Genomic DNA, 15,454 nt, shown 5'->3' with positions numbered 1-15,454 from the left:
AGGAAGTGGACAATACAGCTTGCTGGGAGGAATGGCTGAGTGGGAAGGCTAAGGTGTGAAGAGGGAGGCTCCTATTGGTTTGTGGTAGATAACTTTCACTTAATACTAGTGATAGTGGAATAAGCAGAAATGAGAACATTCACCAGCAATTGAAATTTCAGTAAGTTTCTGGATGAAAGATCAAAGGAGGTGGTGAGAATACTTCAGTCTGGTGAGCAATGAGTAGGAAACCAGTTGGCTCTGCAGAACCACTGAAGGCTCAAGGCTACAAGTCTAGGAAGACAGGGTAGAGATGGAGCTTGTATATAAACAGCCTCCTTTTCAGCACTCAGGATGCCTAGGAGCTGGCAAATAGAGGTATGTTTGTCTTTTAGAAATTTCTCAGCTTGAGGGCTCGATAACCCAGAGGCAATCTGTAATGACCCCAGACTCTTGAGATCTGCTTTTTTTTTGAGACAGAACCTCAAACTGTCACTCTGGGTAGAGTGCTGTGGCATCACAGCTCACAGCAACCAACTCCTGGGCTCAAGCGATTGTCCTACCTCCATCTCCCAAGTAGTTGGGACTACAGGCACCCACTAAAACGCCTGGCTATTTTTTGGTTGCAGTCATCGTTGCTAGGAAGGCCTGGGCTGGATTTGAACCAGCCAGCTCAGGTGTATGTGGCTGGCACCTTAGCCACTTGAGCCACAGGCGCCGAGCGGAGATCTGTTTTTTGATGGCTTCAATCAGAAATAACCAGGTATTTGAAACAGTAAGAGACTAAAAGATAAATAGAAAAAGTGATCCTGGTAGGAAAGATTTAGGAATAAGCTTAATATCTCTAATATGTATATTCTCATAGATAATCTCAGATGGTGTAACTAGACTTCTGGCATTGGCTAAGAAGAGCCCATTTTGGACTAATATACCATATACCACTTATAAAAGGTCAGAGAAAATACATAAAAACAAAACTTATGAAAGCTGTTTGAGAGCGATCAGAGTAGACCAGACTTGAGAGAGGAGTATGATCCCTAGAAGAATGAAAGCATACGGGTGCACTTCCTATTTACCCTTTTTCCTGAGGACACTTAGCAATTTAGCCTGGGGGAACAGATTATCTGAAAGGGCAGTCTTCACTAGGCAGAGTTCACACAGGTTCAACCTGTGGGCAAAATCCCCAGATAGAAGGGCATTGAGCTCCCAAATCTCTTTTTTTTATGGAGACAGGGCCTCAAGCTGTTGCCCTGGGTAGGGTGCTGTGGTGTTACAGCTCACAGCAACCTCCAACTCCGGGGCTTAAGCGATTCTCTTGCCTTGGCCTCCCAAGTAGCTGGGACTACAGGTGCCTGCCACAATGCCCAGCTATTTTTTGGTTGTAGTTATTGTTGTTTGGCAGGCCCAGGCTGGATTTGAACCTGCCAGCTCGGGTGTATGTGGCTGGCGCCTTAGCTGCTTGAGCTACAGGTGCTGAGCCTGAGCTCCCAAATCTATACACAACCTTTTCTTGAGGCATTTGCCAACTCCCAAACTGCTCACTGTCATTGCAAGACCCTCAAGAAACACCTCAGAATGCAATAACGTGGAGGCTAACCAGCTGAGGAGATTTCAACAGCTATACTATTCTGGGAGAGACATGTTTAAGGCCTGTCTCCAGTTCAAGGTGGAATGGCCCTGCTTAAGCAAACTTAAAATGAGATCTCATCAGGATTCAGGCAATCTGCCAGCCAAAAGAAAACCCTATTTGGTGAGCCTCCTATGCATAGTATATATCTATTTTTTAATAGAGACAAAGTCTCACTTTATTACTGTCGGTAGAATCCCCATGACATCACAGCTCACAGCAACCTCCAACTCCTAGGCTTAGGCGATTCTCTTGCCTCAGCCTCCTGAGTAGCTGGAACTATAGGCGCCTGCCACAACGCCTGCCTATTTTTTTTTTGTTGTTGTTGCAGTTTGGCCGGGGCTGGGTTTGTACCCGCCACCCTTGGTATATTGGGCTGGTGCCTGCTGAGCCACAGGCGCCACCCCTACGCATAATATCTTTAGCACACAATACTCAGCATCCACTCAAAAAATTACCATGCATGCTAGAAAGGACTTAAAAGTGCTGAAAACCAAGATGAAAAAAAAAATACAGACCCAGAGGTGATTTGGATGTAATTATCAGGCTGAAATAACTAGGACATGTTCACAAAATAAGGAAAAGATGGAGAATTTTAGCAGAATTTAGCAGATCTGGGTCTTAGATGGAAATTCTTTTTTTTTTTGAAGTTTTTGGCTGGAGCCAGATGTGAACCTGCCACCTCCAGTATATGGGGCCGGCGCTCTACTCCTTTGAGCCACAGGTGCCGCCCCTTAGATGGCAATTCTATAATTGGGAAATAATATCTGAAATTAAGAATTTAATAATTGTGGAGTTTTTAGCTTTGGGTCTGCGGGGACCCATGCGAGTTCAATATGCGTATGGAGAAGTGTTATTTCTGTTCGGGGCCAATCTACCCTGGTCACGGCATGACGTTCGTCCGCAATGATTGCAAGGTGTTCAGATTTTGTAAATCCAAATGTCATAAAAACTTTAAAAAGAAGTGCAATCCTCGCAAGGTCAGGTGGATTAAAGCATTCCGGAAAGCAGCTGGTAAAGAGCTTACAGTGGATAATTCATTTGAATTTGAGAAACGTAGAAACGAACCTGTCAAATACCAGAGAGAGCTATGGAATAAAACTATTGATGCAATGAAGAGAGTTGAAGAGATCAAACAGAAACGCCAAGCTAAATTTATAATGAACAGACTGAAGAAAAATAAAGAGCTACAGAAAGTCCAGGACATCAAGGAAGTCAAGCAAAACATCCATCTTATCCGAGCCCCTCTTGCAGGCAAAGGAAAGAAACTGGAAGAGAAAATGGTACAGCAATTACAACAGGATGTGGACATGGAAGATGTTGCCTAAAAATCTTACTGTTTGTGACCATTTCTATGTGTACATTTGAAAATGTTTTTTGGAGACTAGAGCTTATAAGTTATTGATTTTATTTTTTATATAAGGTCACTCAAATGAAAGCAGATTAAAAATATATCCCCTTGATGGGCGGCACCTGTGGCTCAGTGAGCAGGGCACCGGCCCCATATGCTGAGGGTGGCGGGTTCAAACCCAGCCCCGGCCAAAACTGCAACAACAAAAGAAATAGCCGGGCGTTGTGGCGGGCGCCTGTAGTCCCAGCTACTCAGGAGGCTGAGGCAAGAGAATCGCCTAAGCCCAGGAGTTGGAGGTTGCTGTGAGCTGTGTGATGCCACGGCACTCTACCGAGGGCAATAAAGTGAAACTCTGTCTCTACAAAAAAAAAAAAAAATAATAAATATATATATATATATATATATATATATATCCCCTTGGGGCGGTGCCTGTGGCTCAGTCGGTAAGGCGCCGGGCCCATATACCGAGGGTGGCGGGTTCAAACCCGGCCAGGCTGAACTGCAACCAAAAAATAGCCGGGTGTTGTGGCGGGCACCTGTAGTCCCAGCTACTTGGGAGGCTGAGGCAAGAGAATCGCTTAAGCCCAGGAGTTGAAGGTTGCTATGAGCTGCGTGAGGCCACGGCACTTTACCGAGGGCCATATAGTGAGACTCTGTCTCTACAAAAAAAAAAAATATATATATATATATATCCCCTACATTGCAGTCTGCAAAAAAAAAAAAAAAAAAAAATCACATGGGCGGTGCCTGTGGCTCAGTCAGTAAGGCGCCGGCCCCATATACCGAGGGTGGCAGGTTCAAACCCGGCCCCGGCTGAACTGCAACCAAAAAATAGCCGGGCGTTGTGGTGGGCGCCTGTAGTCCCAGCTACTCGGGAGGCTGAGGCAAGAGAATCGCTTAAGCCCAGGAGTTGGAGGTTGCTGTGAGCTGTGTGAGGCCACGGCACTCTACCGAGGGCCATAAAGTGAGACTCTGTCTCTACAAAAAAAAAAAAAAAAAAATCACATAGTATGGATGTTTGATTGCATCTCAGTGTTAAACCTTCACTACAGATGTGCTTATGTAAATTATGAAAGTTCTGTTTGTAAAGACAGAAGTGAATTGTGTGCATACAATGGTCATGCCATTTGGATAACGGCCCTGTACAGATCCTATTATGTAATAACTAAGGACAAAAGTTCTGGCTAGTGATATGTGAAACTAAAACTTCCTTTACAGTAAAATAATCCCTTTATTAATCTTTCATTGATGGGAGATACAGCAAGGAACTAACAATTCGTGATTATTAATTTCTAATAATATCTTTTTTTTTTTTTTTTTAAGAGACAGAGTCTCACTTTATGGCGCTCGGTAGAGTGCCGTGGCCTCACACAGCTCACAGCAAGCTCCAACTCCTGGGCTTAAGCGATTCTCTTGCCTCAGCCTCCCGAGTAGCTGGGACGACAGGCGCCCGCCACAACGCCCGGCTATTTTTTTTTTTTTTTGGTTGCAGTTCAGCCGGGGCCGGGTTTGAACCCGTCACCCTTGGTATATGGGGCCGGCGCCTTACCGACTGAGCCACAGGCACCGCCCCTAATAATATCTTTTATTTTGATCAGTCTTTCCTGTTTTTAGCATTTTTCAAGACCATAATAGCCTTATATCATAAAGCCTAGACTGAACTATTTTGGCTGGGTTTAACTGTTCTAAAAAGCTAGTTATGGATGTTGGGGATGAAGGCTGAATAATCTTCGAAACGGCACTGTATAATTTCCACTTAGGGAATACTTAGTTCCAACTTGTGATTCCTGGCAGAATAAGCTTTATTTTTCTAGTCCAGCGGTGATCTAGAAGGAGAGGAATCCATTGCCTTTTAAAGTTTGTTCTATGATTTTCTTTATAAAAGTTCCTAATTGTTATTGGAAAGTAGAATTTATGGGTAGAACACTTGCCCATTAGTTGCACAAAAAATAAAGACATTTTTAAAGTAAAAAAAAAAAAAATTTAATAATTGTGGTGGTGCCCGTAACTCAGTGGGTAGGGCATTGGCCACATACACCAAGGCTGGCAGTTTGAACCCAGTCCAGGCCAGCTAAAACAATAATGACAACAACAACAACAAAAATAGCCGGGCGTTGTGGTGGGCGCTTGAACCCGAGAGCTGGAGGTTGCTATGAACTGTGATGCCATGGCACTACCGAGGGTGAGAAAGTAAAACTCTGTCTCCATAAAAAAAAAAAAAAAAGAAAAGAAAGGAAATGTAATCACAAAATAGTATTTGGGATCTGTAATAAACAATAGGTAGACACAATGTAAGCACTTTTATTGATTGAACTAAAAATTGCTATTATGATTGCTGGGCATTGTGGCGGGCACTTGTAGTCCTAGCTACTTGGGTGGCTAAGGCAAAAGAATTGCTTAAGCCCAAAAGTTTGAGGTGGCTGTGAGCTGTGACACCGTGGCACTCTACCGAGGGTGACATACTGAGACTCTGTCTCAAAAAAAAAAAAAAATTGGGTGGTGCCTGTGGCTCATTGGAGTAGGGCGCCGGCCCCATATGCCAGAGGTGGTAGGTTCTCAAAAAAAAAATGTTGGGCGGCGCCTGTAGCTCAGTGAGTAGGGCGCTGGCCCCATATGCTGAGGATGGCGGGTTCAAGCCCAGCCCCGGCCAAACTGCAACAAAAAAATAGCCAGGCGTTGTGGCGGGTGCCTGTAGTCCCAGCTACTCGGGAGGCTGAGGCAAGAGAATCATGTAACCCAAGAGTTGGAGGTTGTTGTGAGCCATGTGACGCCACCGCACTCTACCAAGGGCAGTAAAGTGAGACTGTCTCTACAAAAAAAAAAAAAATGTTATCATGGGAACAGGGAAAAGGTGAGAAAAGCAGAAAATCAGTGTGTAATCTATTACATCAAAATTGACAAATCAAGACCCACAATCTGGCAGAAGATACTGGAGGTAAAGAAAAAAGTAAAAATAAATAAATTGACAAATCATTAATTAGCATGTTCTTTAGATACAGAAGAAACTCTCAGACTAAACATCTATAAGGTGTTGCCTCTTGAAGTGGGTAGAGTTCTCCTAACTAATAGAGCGTTGGTGGATTTCATTGTTTAGCCCTTCTCCATTATTTGATTTTGTTCTTAACCTTGTGAAGACATTACTTTTTGGGGGGGGTAGTGGGACAAAATCTCACTCTGTCGCCCTGGGTAGAGTGCTATGGCATCATAGCTCACAGCAGCCTCAAACTCCTGGGTTCAAGAGATACTCTTGCCTCAGCTTCCCAAGTAGCTGGGACTACAGGAACCTGCCACAATTCCCAGCTAATTTTTCTATTCTTAGTAGAGACAGGCTCTCGAACTTGCTCAGGCTAGTCCCAAACTCTTGAATTCAGGCAATCCACTGGCCCTGGCCTCCCAGAGTGTTAGGATTACAGGTATAAGCCACTTCGCCTGGCCAACTTACTTTTTGTTGAAGGAGAGGGCTAGACAAAGCTGCTTTAGTCCTCCCACTTGGAATAAGCTCTTTCCAGATCCCAGATCCCAACACAGCTAAAGGAGACAGTGGTGGGGCATCAGCTAGACTTCTCAAAAGCCTCATTTACACTTCCCTCATTTCCTTGGCCTCTTTAAAAAGAGCATTTTATACCACTGACCACTTCCTCTCTTTTTTTTTTTTTTTGACATGAGTCTCACTATGTCACCCTCAGTAGAGTGCTGTCATGTCATAGCTCACAGCAACCTCAAACTCTGCTTAAGTGATTCTCTTATTACAGACACCCAAGTAGCTGGGACTACAGGTGCCTGCCACAATTGCCCGGCTATTTTCTTGTTGTAGTTGCTGGCCCAGGCTGGGCTGGAACCTGCCAGCCTTGGTGCATGTGGCTGGCACCATAACCACTGTGCTATGGGCACCAAGCCATATGTATTTTTGTTGTTGTTGTTGCAGTTGTCGTTGTGGTTGATTTTTTTTTTTTAAGCTGGCCTGGGGTTTAAACCCACCAGCCTTGGTGTATGTGGCTGGTGCCCTACCCACTGAGTTACTGGTACCGCCTTCACTTCCTCTTTTGAAAAACATTCACCTGGGGCGGCACCTGTGGCTCAGTCGGTAAGGTGCTGGCCCCATATACCGAGGGTGGCGGGTTCAAACCCAGCCCCGGCTGAACTGCAACCAAAAAATAGCCGGGCGTTGTGGCAGGTGCCTGTAGTCCCAGCTACTCGGGGGGCTGAGGCAGGAGAATCGCTTGGGCCTAGGAGTTGAAGGTTGCTGTGAGCTGTATGATGCCATGGCACTCTACCAAGGGCCATAAAGTGAAACTCTGTCTCTACAAAAAAAAAAAAAATTCTCCTGGCTTGGTGCCTGTGGCTCAAACAGGTAAGGCTCCAGCCACATACTCCTGAATTGGTGGGTTCGAATCTAGCCTGGGCCCACCAAACAACAATGACAGCTGCAACCAAAAAAATTGCTGGGCATTGTGGCAGGTGCCTGTAATCCCAACTACTTGGGAGGCAGAGGCAGGAGAATTGCTTGAGCCCAGGAGTTGGAGGTTGCTGTGAGTGAGCAGTTATGCCACGGCACTCTACCAGGTTGACAGCTTGAGGTTCTGTCTCAAAAAAAAAAAAAAAATTCTCCTGGCTCGGCACCTGTAGCTCAGCGGCTAGGGTACCAGCCACATACACTGAAGCTGGGGGGTTTGGACTCAGCCTGGGCCTGCCAAACAACAATAACAACTACAACAAAAAAATAGGTGCATGTGGCTGGCACCATGTGGGCGTTGTGGTGGGCACCTGTAGTTGCAGCTACTTGGGAGGCTGAGGCAAGAGAATCGCGTAAGCCAGTGGTTCTCAACCTGCAGGTTGCAACCCACAGGAGCTGTATTAAAGGCCTGTGACATTAGGAAGGTTGAGAACCACTGGCTTAAGCCCAAGAGTGTGAGGTTGCTTTGAGCTGTGATGCTACAGCACTCTACCAGGAGTAACATAGTGAGACTCTGTCTCCAAAAAAAAAAAAAAATTCTCCTTCACTCGGGTTTGCCTGGTAAAAAAAAAAAAAAAAATGAAAACATTCTATTCTCTTGGTTCATTCTGCCTGGGTTTTGTCCTATCTTTCTGACCTTTTTTTTTCTTTTTTTTTTTTTTTTCTGAGGCAGAGTCTCAAGCTATCGCTCTGGGTAGAGTGCCATAGCATCATAGCTCACAGCAACCTCCAACTCAGGCTGAAGCCATCCTCTTGCCTCAGTTTTTCTATTTTTAGTAGAGATGGGGTCTCACTTTTGCTCAGGCTGTTCTCAAACTCATGAGCTCAAGCAATCCACCTACCTTGGCCTCCCAAAGTCCTAAGATTACAGGCATGGCCACCGTGCCAGGCATTTCTGGCCATTCTTTTCTGCCTTCTTGACTTTTAAGTGTTTTGGGGACCAGTCCTAGGTCCTCTCTTTTTTTTTTTTTTTAGAAACAGTCTCATTTTGTCACCCTTGGTAGAGGGTGACAACAACACAGCAACCTCCAGCTCTAGGGCTTCGGCGATTCTCTTGCCTCAGCCTCCCAAATAGCTGCGACTACAGGCGCCTGCCACAATGTCCAGCTATTTTTTTGATGCAGTTTAGCCGGGGCTGGGTTTGAACCCGCCATCTTTGGTATATGAGGCTGGCGCCCTACTCACTGAGCCACAGGCATCACCCTTTTCTTTCTTTTTTTGAGACAGAGCTTCACTCTCACCCTCAGTAGAATGCCATGGTGTCAGCTCACAGCAACCTCCAACTCCTGGGCTCCTCTTGCCTCAGCCTCCCAAGTGAGTAGCTGGGACTACCGGCACCTGCCCCGTGTTCAGCTATTTTTAAAGATGGAGGGTCTCACTCTTGCTCAGCAGGCTGGTCTTGAACTAGTGAGCTCAAGCCATCCATCCACCTTTGCCTCCCAGAGTGCTGGTCTAAGACCTCTTTATTGAGTATTCTTTTGCCTCTGGCATTCTCGTCCATTCCTGTGGTTTTATCTACCACCCATGTCCAAGTTTCAAAACTGCCCGCAGGCCAGGTGGGTCTTTGGAGCCCTAGACTTAGATCTTTTCTCCCCTGGGATGCTGCACAGGTTCCTCAAATTCAAAATATCCAATATCCCTCCTCCAGCATAGTCCAGCTTAGGAAATGGCACCAGAGCACCATAATACTCCCTTCCCCTGCACCTCCCAACCCCACATGCAGCTAAGCACCAAGACCTGTCTGAACACTTTCCACATCGGTCCACCTATTCACCAGGCCGGGGCTCTGGAGTGAGCCACCGTGAGGATTGCTGCGAAAACTGGGCCTACTGCTTCTCCTCTTGCTCCCATCCAGTGTAGTCCACAGTGGCCAAAGTCATCTTAAAATACAAACTCGTGGGCTGAGCGTGGTGGTTCATGCCTATAATTGCAGCACTACGGGAGGCTGAGGCTTGTGGATCACTTGAGCTCACAGGTTCAAGACCAGCCTGAGGCAGATCGAGACCTCGTCTCTAAAAATAGCTGGGTGTTGTGGCAGGCGCCTGTAGTCCCAGCTACTTGGGAGGCTGTGGTAAGAGAATCACTACAACCCAAGAGTTTCAGCTTGCTGTGAGTTATGACGCCAGAGCACTCTACTGAGGGCGAGAAAGTGAGACTATCTCCAAAACACACAAACAAAAAACAAATTAGAATATCACATTTTACTCTGAGGAGCTGGCATGGAGTACAAAATCCTCAACATGGAGGCCAGGTGTGGTGGCTCACAACTGTAATCCCAGCATTTTGGGAGGCCAAGGTGGGTGGATCGTCTGAGTTCAGGAGTTAGAGACCAACCTGAGCAAGAGTGAGACCCTGTCTCTACTGAAAATAGAAAAATTAGCCAAGTGTTGTGGTAAGCGCCTGTAGTCCCAGCTAATTAGGAGGCTGAAGCAAGAGGATGGCTTGAGCCCAAGAGTTTCAGGCTGCTGTGATCTATGACACTATGGCACTCTACCCAGGGTGATAGAGTGAGACTCTGTCCCCCCTACCCCCCAACAAAAATAATCCTCAACATGCATTTGCTAACACACAAGGCCAGGCATAAGCTGTATCATGTTAGCCTTTCACCTTCATAAAAAATCAGTCCTTAGCTGTTCTCCAGCCACATGGGCTCCTTCTCCCTGGTGGGGTGACCCATACCCACCTTTTGATCTTACCTTCCAGGACTCCACAATGTCCCTCCTCAAGGATTTTCTCCATCTAGGCCATCACCTCCCCACCCTCAGCTCTTATCTCGGAAGTTGATTGTCTACCGCATAGACTGGAAGCTCCAATGAAGCAGTGCGCTTGTCTTCTCAGTTTACCATCAAGTCCATGGCCTTGGCCTCAGAAGATGTTTTACAACCATTTACTCAGTGAATGTGGAGAAAGGATCAAAAGGAGATAGAGAGGTGTGGCGGGCACGACAGAAACAGATGAAGACAAGGATTCTGAAAGGAACAGACAGAGTCAGCCACAGGAGGGGTTGTAAACAGGACAGACCGGCCGGGTCCCGCAGCTGGCTGGACAATCCCGACACTCAGGAGTGCAGCGCCTGCTAGGCGGCGCCTCCGTAGGGGGCGCCAGTCGCCTGGGGCGTGGCCTCACGTAGCCCCTCCCTTCTCGCTGGGGACAGGGCGGGCGGGCAGCTGGTGGCGGTGGCACAGACATGGCTGCGCTTGTGGAACCTCTGGGGTTGGAGCGGGGTAAGCGCGCGGTAGGGGACCCTGCCCACCAGGCCGCGGCCTGCGTCCGGGAATCCCAGCTCCCACCCCGCCCCAGACCAGGCGGGCGCGGGTGGGCGGGAGGACCCGGCGGGGGTGGGCGGGGCGGGGCGCCTGGTGCCAGGAGCGCCGAGGGTGTGGGAGGGTCCGTGGGCTAGCCGACTGGGGTGGCTGCGGCCGCCGCACACGCCTACTTATGTATGTGTGCGTAGGTGCGATCCTGGGGACGTAGGGCGCTCAGCTGGTCGCAGTTTCTCCCTTGCCACCTTTGACTCTTCGGGATGTCCGACTGTGCTTCGGCAGTCCTTTCCGGGGTCTGTCTGCCCTCACCCTTAGTCCATCTCCCGCCGCACCTTTCGGTGGTGCTATGCGTTTTGGTGTCTCTGACACTGTGTGTCTCTGTGCCCGCGTTCCTGCCCCCGCCCCACAGACGTGTCCCGGGCCGTGGAGCTCCTCGAGCGGCTCCAGCGCAGCGGGGAGCTGCCCCCGCAAAAGCTGCAGGCTCTCCAGCGAGTACTGCAGAGCCGCTTTTGCTCCGCCATCCGAGAGGTGAGAGTCGCGCGGTGCCGCGGCAGGAGCTGGCGGTCGCGGTCTTCCTTCTGGTCGATCCGAGCGAGCCCAGGGACTATGCCTCCCGGCAGCTTCCGTGGCGGCCCGCCTCAGGGTGCTACGCTTCAGGTTCTTTGGGAGTTGTAGTTTCCTCCAGCTCGGGTTTCGGGGGCAGGGCGGAGAGAGGGGCTATGGGCCTGGACTCCTGTGTCTAAGGCAGGAGGGAGCTGGCTGGTCCCTAATGCTGCTGAGTGCTCACCCAGGTGTATGAGCAGCTGTATGACACGCTGGACATCACTGGCAGCGCTGAGATCCGGGCCCATGCCACAGCCAAGGTAGGCTCCCCAATCCCATTGCGCTTGTGTCCACTGAACTGCTAGCTCAGTATCTTCTTAATGCCAGTCCTTCCTGTTTCCTCCTTCATGGTTTTTGCCAAACCTATGTGCCGCCCTTAACTGTTATTAAATAATCGTACATTTTTTTAACTTCAATGTCATATAAAGGCATCTTCAGCAACTGTAATACAAATGGAAACCAGTATGGCACGCCGGGCTAGAAGATAACCTTCAATAGAATACTGAGATCTTACTGAGCCATAGTTAGATGCTACTTTTTTTTTTTTTTTAATACAGAGTCTCACTTTCTTGTCCCCGGTAGAGTTCTGTGACATCATAGCTCACAGCAACCTCAAATTCTTGGGCTCAAAAGATCCTCTTGCCTTAGCCTCTTAATAGCTGGGACTACAAGTGCCTGCCACAACACCCAGCTATTTTTTAGAGACAGGGTCACACTCTTGCTCAGGCTGGTCTCAAACTCATGAGTTCAAGCTATCCACTCACCTCGGCTGCCCACAATGCTGAGATTACAGGCATGAGCCACTGCACCCAGCCTTAGATGCTACTTCTTGTTGCTGCCTCATGCTCTTAGCTCCCTCCAGTCCTTGTTTTCCTCTGTCAAAAAGCAAGATTGTCAAGTGTAGGGTATTTATGACATACTCACATCAAATAGTGGCTTTCTCTTTGGCATGTCAGAATCATGCAAAGGGAACCAAAAGGACATACAGTCATTATTCTCATTTTGAATCATGGCAGGTGTCTTGTGCTTGGGGGTAGCGATCTGGCTTAAGTCATTGTCCCTGGCCTAGATCCCTATCCCACCATGAAGGGACCCTCTCACCTCCTGACACTTTCTCTCTTCTAGGCCACAGTGGCTGCCTTCACAGCCAGTGAAGGCCATGCACATCCCAGGGTAGTGGAGCTGCCCAAGACAGATGAGGGCCTAGGCTTCAACATCATGGGTGGCAAGGAGCAGAACTCACCCATCTATATATCCCGAGTCATCCCAGGAGGTGTGGCTGACCGCCATGGAGGCCTCAAGCGTGGGGACCAACTGCTGTCGGTGAATGGTGTAGTAAGTGGGGTGTTGAGACAGTATTGGGGGCACAGTTGTCCAAGATATCATAGTCCTCCAGTTTACATTCATTCAACATACACTGAGCACTGTCTTTATGGCCAGCGCTGTGTTGAACAATGCTGGGGACCCTGAGAAAAGTTGGCATCAGCTCCTATACTTTAGACTCTTCCTCTCTGGTTAAGTGAGGTTGACCCTGACTGAAACAGTCCTAATTTAGAGACATAATAATGAGGAAACACAAAGCTTTGTGAGAGTGCAGATGTGGCACCAGAGCATGTAGATTTAAGAAGTTTTTGCAGAGTAAATAACATTTGGGTTGGGTGTTGAAGGATGAGTAGGAGTTCTCCAAGCAAACAAGGCTGGGGGTATTGTAGGTAAGGACTATGACTCAGTTCTAATGGAGGCTTATGGCATGCAGGCAATTAAAATCACTGTGGTTCAAGTAGATGGAAACATAACTGATAAAAGTTTGGGGTCAGCCATGCATGGCCTAAGTGCCAATCTGAGAACTGGGACTTTGTTCTATGGGTGCTGAGGAGCCAGGGGAGGATGTAAGTGAGGAATAAGCTCAGCTTGCAGGTATAGAAAGGCCCATCTGGGATTCTATGGGAGATGGTCTGAAGGGAGAGATAGGAGGCCAGAGGCCAGGGAGTTGGCTGGGGTTAGAGTCCAGAGGCGAGAGGACAAGGCCTGAGTTGGGACCAGGGCTATGGTGACAAAAAAGAGGGGGTCAGAGAAGGAGGTTATCAGTGGGCTGTAGGAAAGGGGCAACAAAGATGGGCTTGGACATCTGGCTAGAGACTGGGGGAAACCAGAAGGTTTTGGAGGGCACTGAGGGAAGAGTTAATGACTCTCCCATGAGGAGGACACAAGGCCTTGGCATCTCAGGGATGGCACCAAGCTCACCAGTAGTTGGTTCCATTTCCTGGAGGGGCTTGGGTAAGAGCAGCAGGCTCCAGGCCCAGCTGTCTGTGTTGGGCCCCACAGAGCGTTGAGGGTGAGCAGCATGAGAAGGCGGTGGAGCTGCTGAAGGCAGCCCAGGGCTCAGTGAAACTGGTGGTGCGTTACACACCTCGAGTGCTGGAGGAGATGGAGGCCCGATTTGAGAAGATGCGCTCTGCCCGCAGGCGCCAGCAGCACCAGAGCTACTCGTGAGCCCCTTGGTCACCACTGTACTAGGGACTCCACCCCCCTCCCTTTAATCTCAGACTCCCAGTTCAGCCCAGTGATTCTTAGGATTGCATCCCCAGCCCTGGCCTCTCTTCTCTGGGATACTGAACCTTGACCCAGGTTTCCAGCCAAGGACATTCTTACCAAATACCCCTAGCTCCCTCCCATCCCAAGATCTGGAACCTACTCTGGCTGGAATCCCTCACTCCATTTCCCTGGGCCCTTGCCTCTGGAATGCCAGTCCTGTCTTTCTCATGCTCTCTAGCTCCCTCCTCTGAGCATGGCTTCTCTCCTTTCATTGCCCTTGCAGGTCCTTGGAGTCTCGAGGCTGAAACCACAGATCTGGACCCTCACCTTCACCCTTGTACAGTATTTATTGTCAATGGCTCCTTATTTAAAGATCTTTGACCCTCACTGAGTGTCTGTGTGTATGTGTATGTCCTCCATGCTGGGCTTATGAGTGTCTTGATGGGGAGAGAGGAGTTGAGGTCAGATTAAGAGCAGCCTGAAGAAGCCCCTTTTCAGTCTGAGAGCAGAGGTACAGACCTCTTCCCAGGTCTGAAGGCAGAGGTGTACTGGCTTAGGAGGGACAAGTCCGAGGGCAGAGGCTGGAACCCAGTCTGAGGCTGAGTGCGGGACAGATTAAAGACAACGACATCGACCCTTAAGTCTGAGGGCAAAGGCCAAGCAAGCCCCTTCCTGCAGAGGGTTCCTGAAATGTCGCAGGAACCAGGGGGTTGCCTGTGTGTGGGCAGGGCGGAACAAACCATTAGCGCCGTCCGCCCGCAGAACTCAGCAGGCCTCACTACCGTCTGCGTGGGAGTCGCGGGTGGGGGTGCCGCGTGCAGTTCCCGAGGCAGGCGCAGGGGTGCAGAATAAGGTGCACTCGCCTACGGGCGGGCACTCCACCTTCCAACTAGAGCACGTCTTTCCGGTAGCTGCCCCCGCCTTAAAATCCAACCTTTATCACCATCCCGCTGCCCGCCCAGCTCTCGTGTCCTGTGCAGCGCGAGGCTCGACGCCCACAGCTGTCGGAATCCGGGGTCGCGACTCGCGTTCCACGCCGCGCGCTACTCGCTCCAGGTGACATCATCCCCCTGCCGAGCTCCACCTCCCTCCCCAGCGGCCGCACGCCGCGCGCCTATAGGCCGATGGGCCTTATGCCCCGCCTCCCGCTCGCCGCCCGCGCGACCCCTCCCGGCCCGTGCCGAGGCGGGGTCTAGTCGCCGGCCGGCGCCAACACTGCCTCCCATTGGCCACTCGGCACCGTCTGTCAGTCTCCTGTTAAAGGGGCCACGACCGCCCGGGTCCTGTGGGGGGGAGGGGGGAGGGAGGAGGAATTTTTTTGGGGGAAGGTGTGATTTGGGGGCGCTGGTGGGCACCCCTGGATCTGGCGGCTGCGGCCTCGCGGGGGGATGCCGAACAGTGACAGGGGTAGGGGACTATTTTAAGGGGTAGAGGGGCTGTGAGACCGTGAGGGGGGGGGGGTCCCCAGCGCCCAAGCCGGAGCAAGAGACGCGGAGCCCGCGCGAGCTGTGGAGACAGGGCTCTGGTGCTACAGATCCGGGCCCCGGCCGTCGCCAGGGGCCCCGCCCGGTCCCCCCACCCCACCCCACGTCCCTCCTGCAACCCAGCTCCTCCCGCAGCCGCCGCGGACCAGGTAGGTGAGA

General features: G+C 49.9%; 3 protein-coding genes across 5 annotated transcripts; 2 read left to right on the top strand and 1 right to left on the bottom strand.

The window, feature by feature from the left end:
* Positions 1 to 2,392: 2,392 nt before the first annotated feature.
* LOC128597008 (probable ribosome biogenesis protein RLP24) lies at positions 2,393 to 3,068 on the top strand. The gene has a single exon (XM_053606946.1). The coding sequence runs from the start codon at positions 2,443 to 2,445 to the stop codon at positions 2,932 to 2,934; it is 492 nt and encodes a 163-aa protein (XP_053462921.1). The 5' UTR covers positions 2,393 to 2,442; the 3' UTR covers positions 2,935 to 3,068.
* A 7,470-nt stretch (positions 3,069 to 10,538) lies between these two features.
* Positions 10,539 to 14,856, top strand: LIN7B (lin-7 homolog B, crumbs cell polarity complex component). Of its 3 annotated transcripts, none has more exons than XM_053606942.1 (7): positions 10,539 to 10,634; positions 11,083 to 11,201; positions 11,465 to 11,536; positions 12,402 to 12,611; positions 13,602 to 13,765; positions 14,095 to 14,148; positions 14,723 to 14,856. In XM_053606942.1, the coding sequence occupies exons 1-6, from the start codon at positions 10,598 to 10,600 to the stop codon at positions 14,114 to 14,116; spliced, it is 624 nt and encodes a 207-aa protein (XP_053462917.1). In that variant the 5' UTR covers positions 10,539 to 10,597; the 3' UTR covers positions 14,117 to 14,148; positions 14,723 to 14,856. The 3 variants fall into 3 exon arrangements, with proteins under 3 accessions (XP_053462917.1, XP_053462918.1, XP_053462916.1); XM_053606943.1 differs by having other exon boundaries at positions 14,774 to 14,854; XM_053606941.1 differs by lacking the exon at positions 14,723 to 14,856 and having other exon boundaries at positions 14,095 to 14,198.
* On the bottom strand, positions 14,177 to 14,757 carry C10H19orf73 (chromosome 10 C19orf73 homolog). The gene is given in 2 exon segments (XM_053606944.1): positions 14,177 to 14,676; positions 14,679 to 14,757. Coding segments are annotated over 2 exon segments (450 nt in total). The 3' UTR covers positions 14,177 to 14,305.
* Positions 14,857 to 15,454: the final 598 nt, after the last annotated feature.

The sequence above is a fragment of the Nycticebus coucang genome, chromosome 10, assembly GCF_027406575.1.
Source record: "Nycticebus coucang isolate mNycCou1 chromosome 10, mNycCou1.pri, whole genome shotgun sequence".
Lineage (NCBI taxonomy): Eukaryota > Metazoa > Chordata > Mammalia > Primates > Lorisidae > Nycticebus > Nycticebus coucang.
The sequence above is the reverse complement of the archived record's forward strand: the minus strand, read 5'-3'. Positions and strand labels throughout refer to the sequence as shown.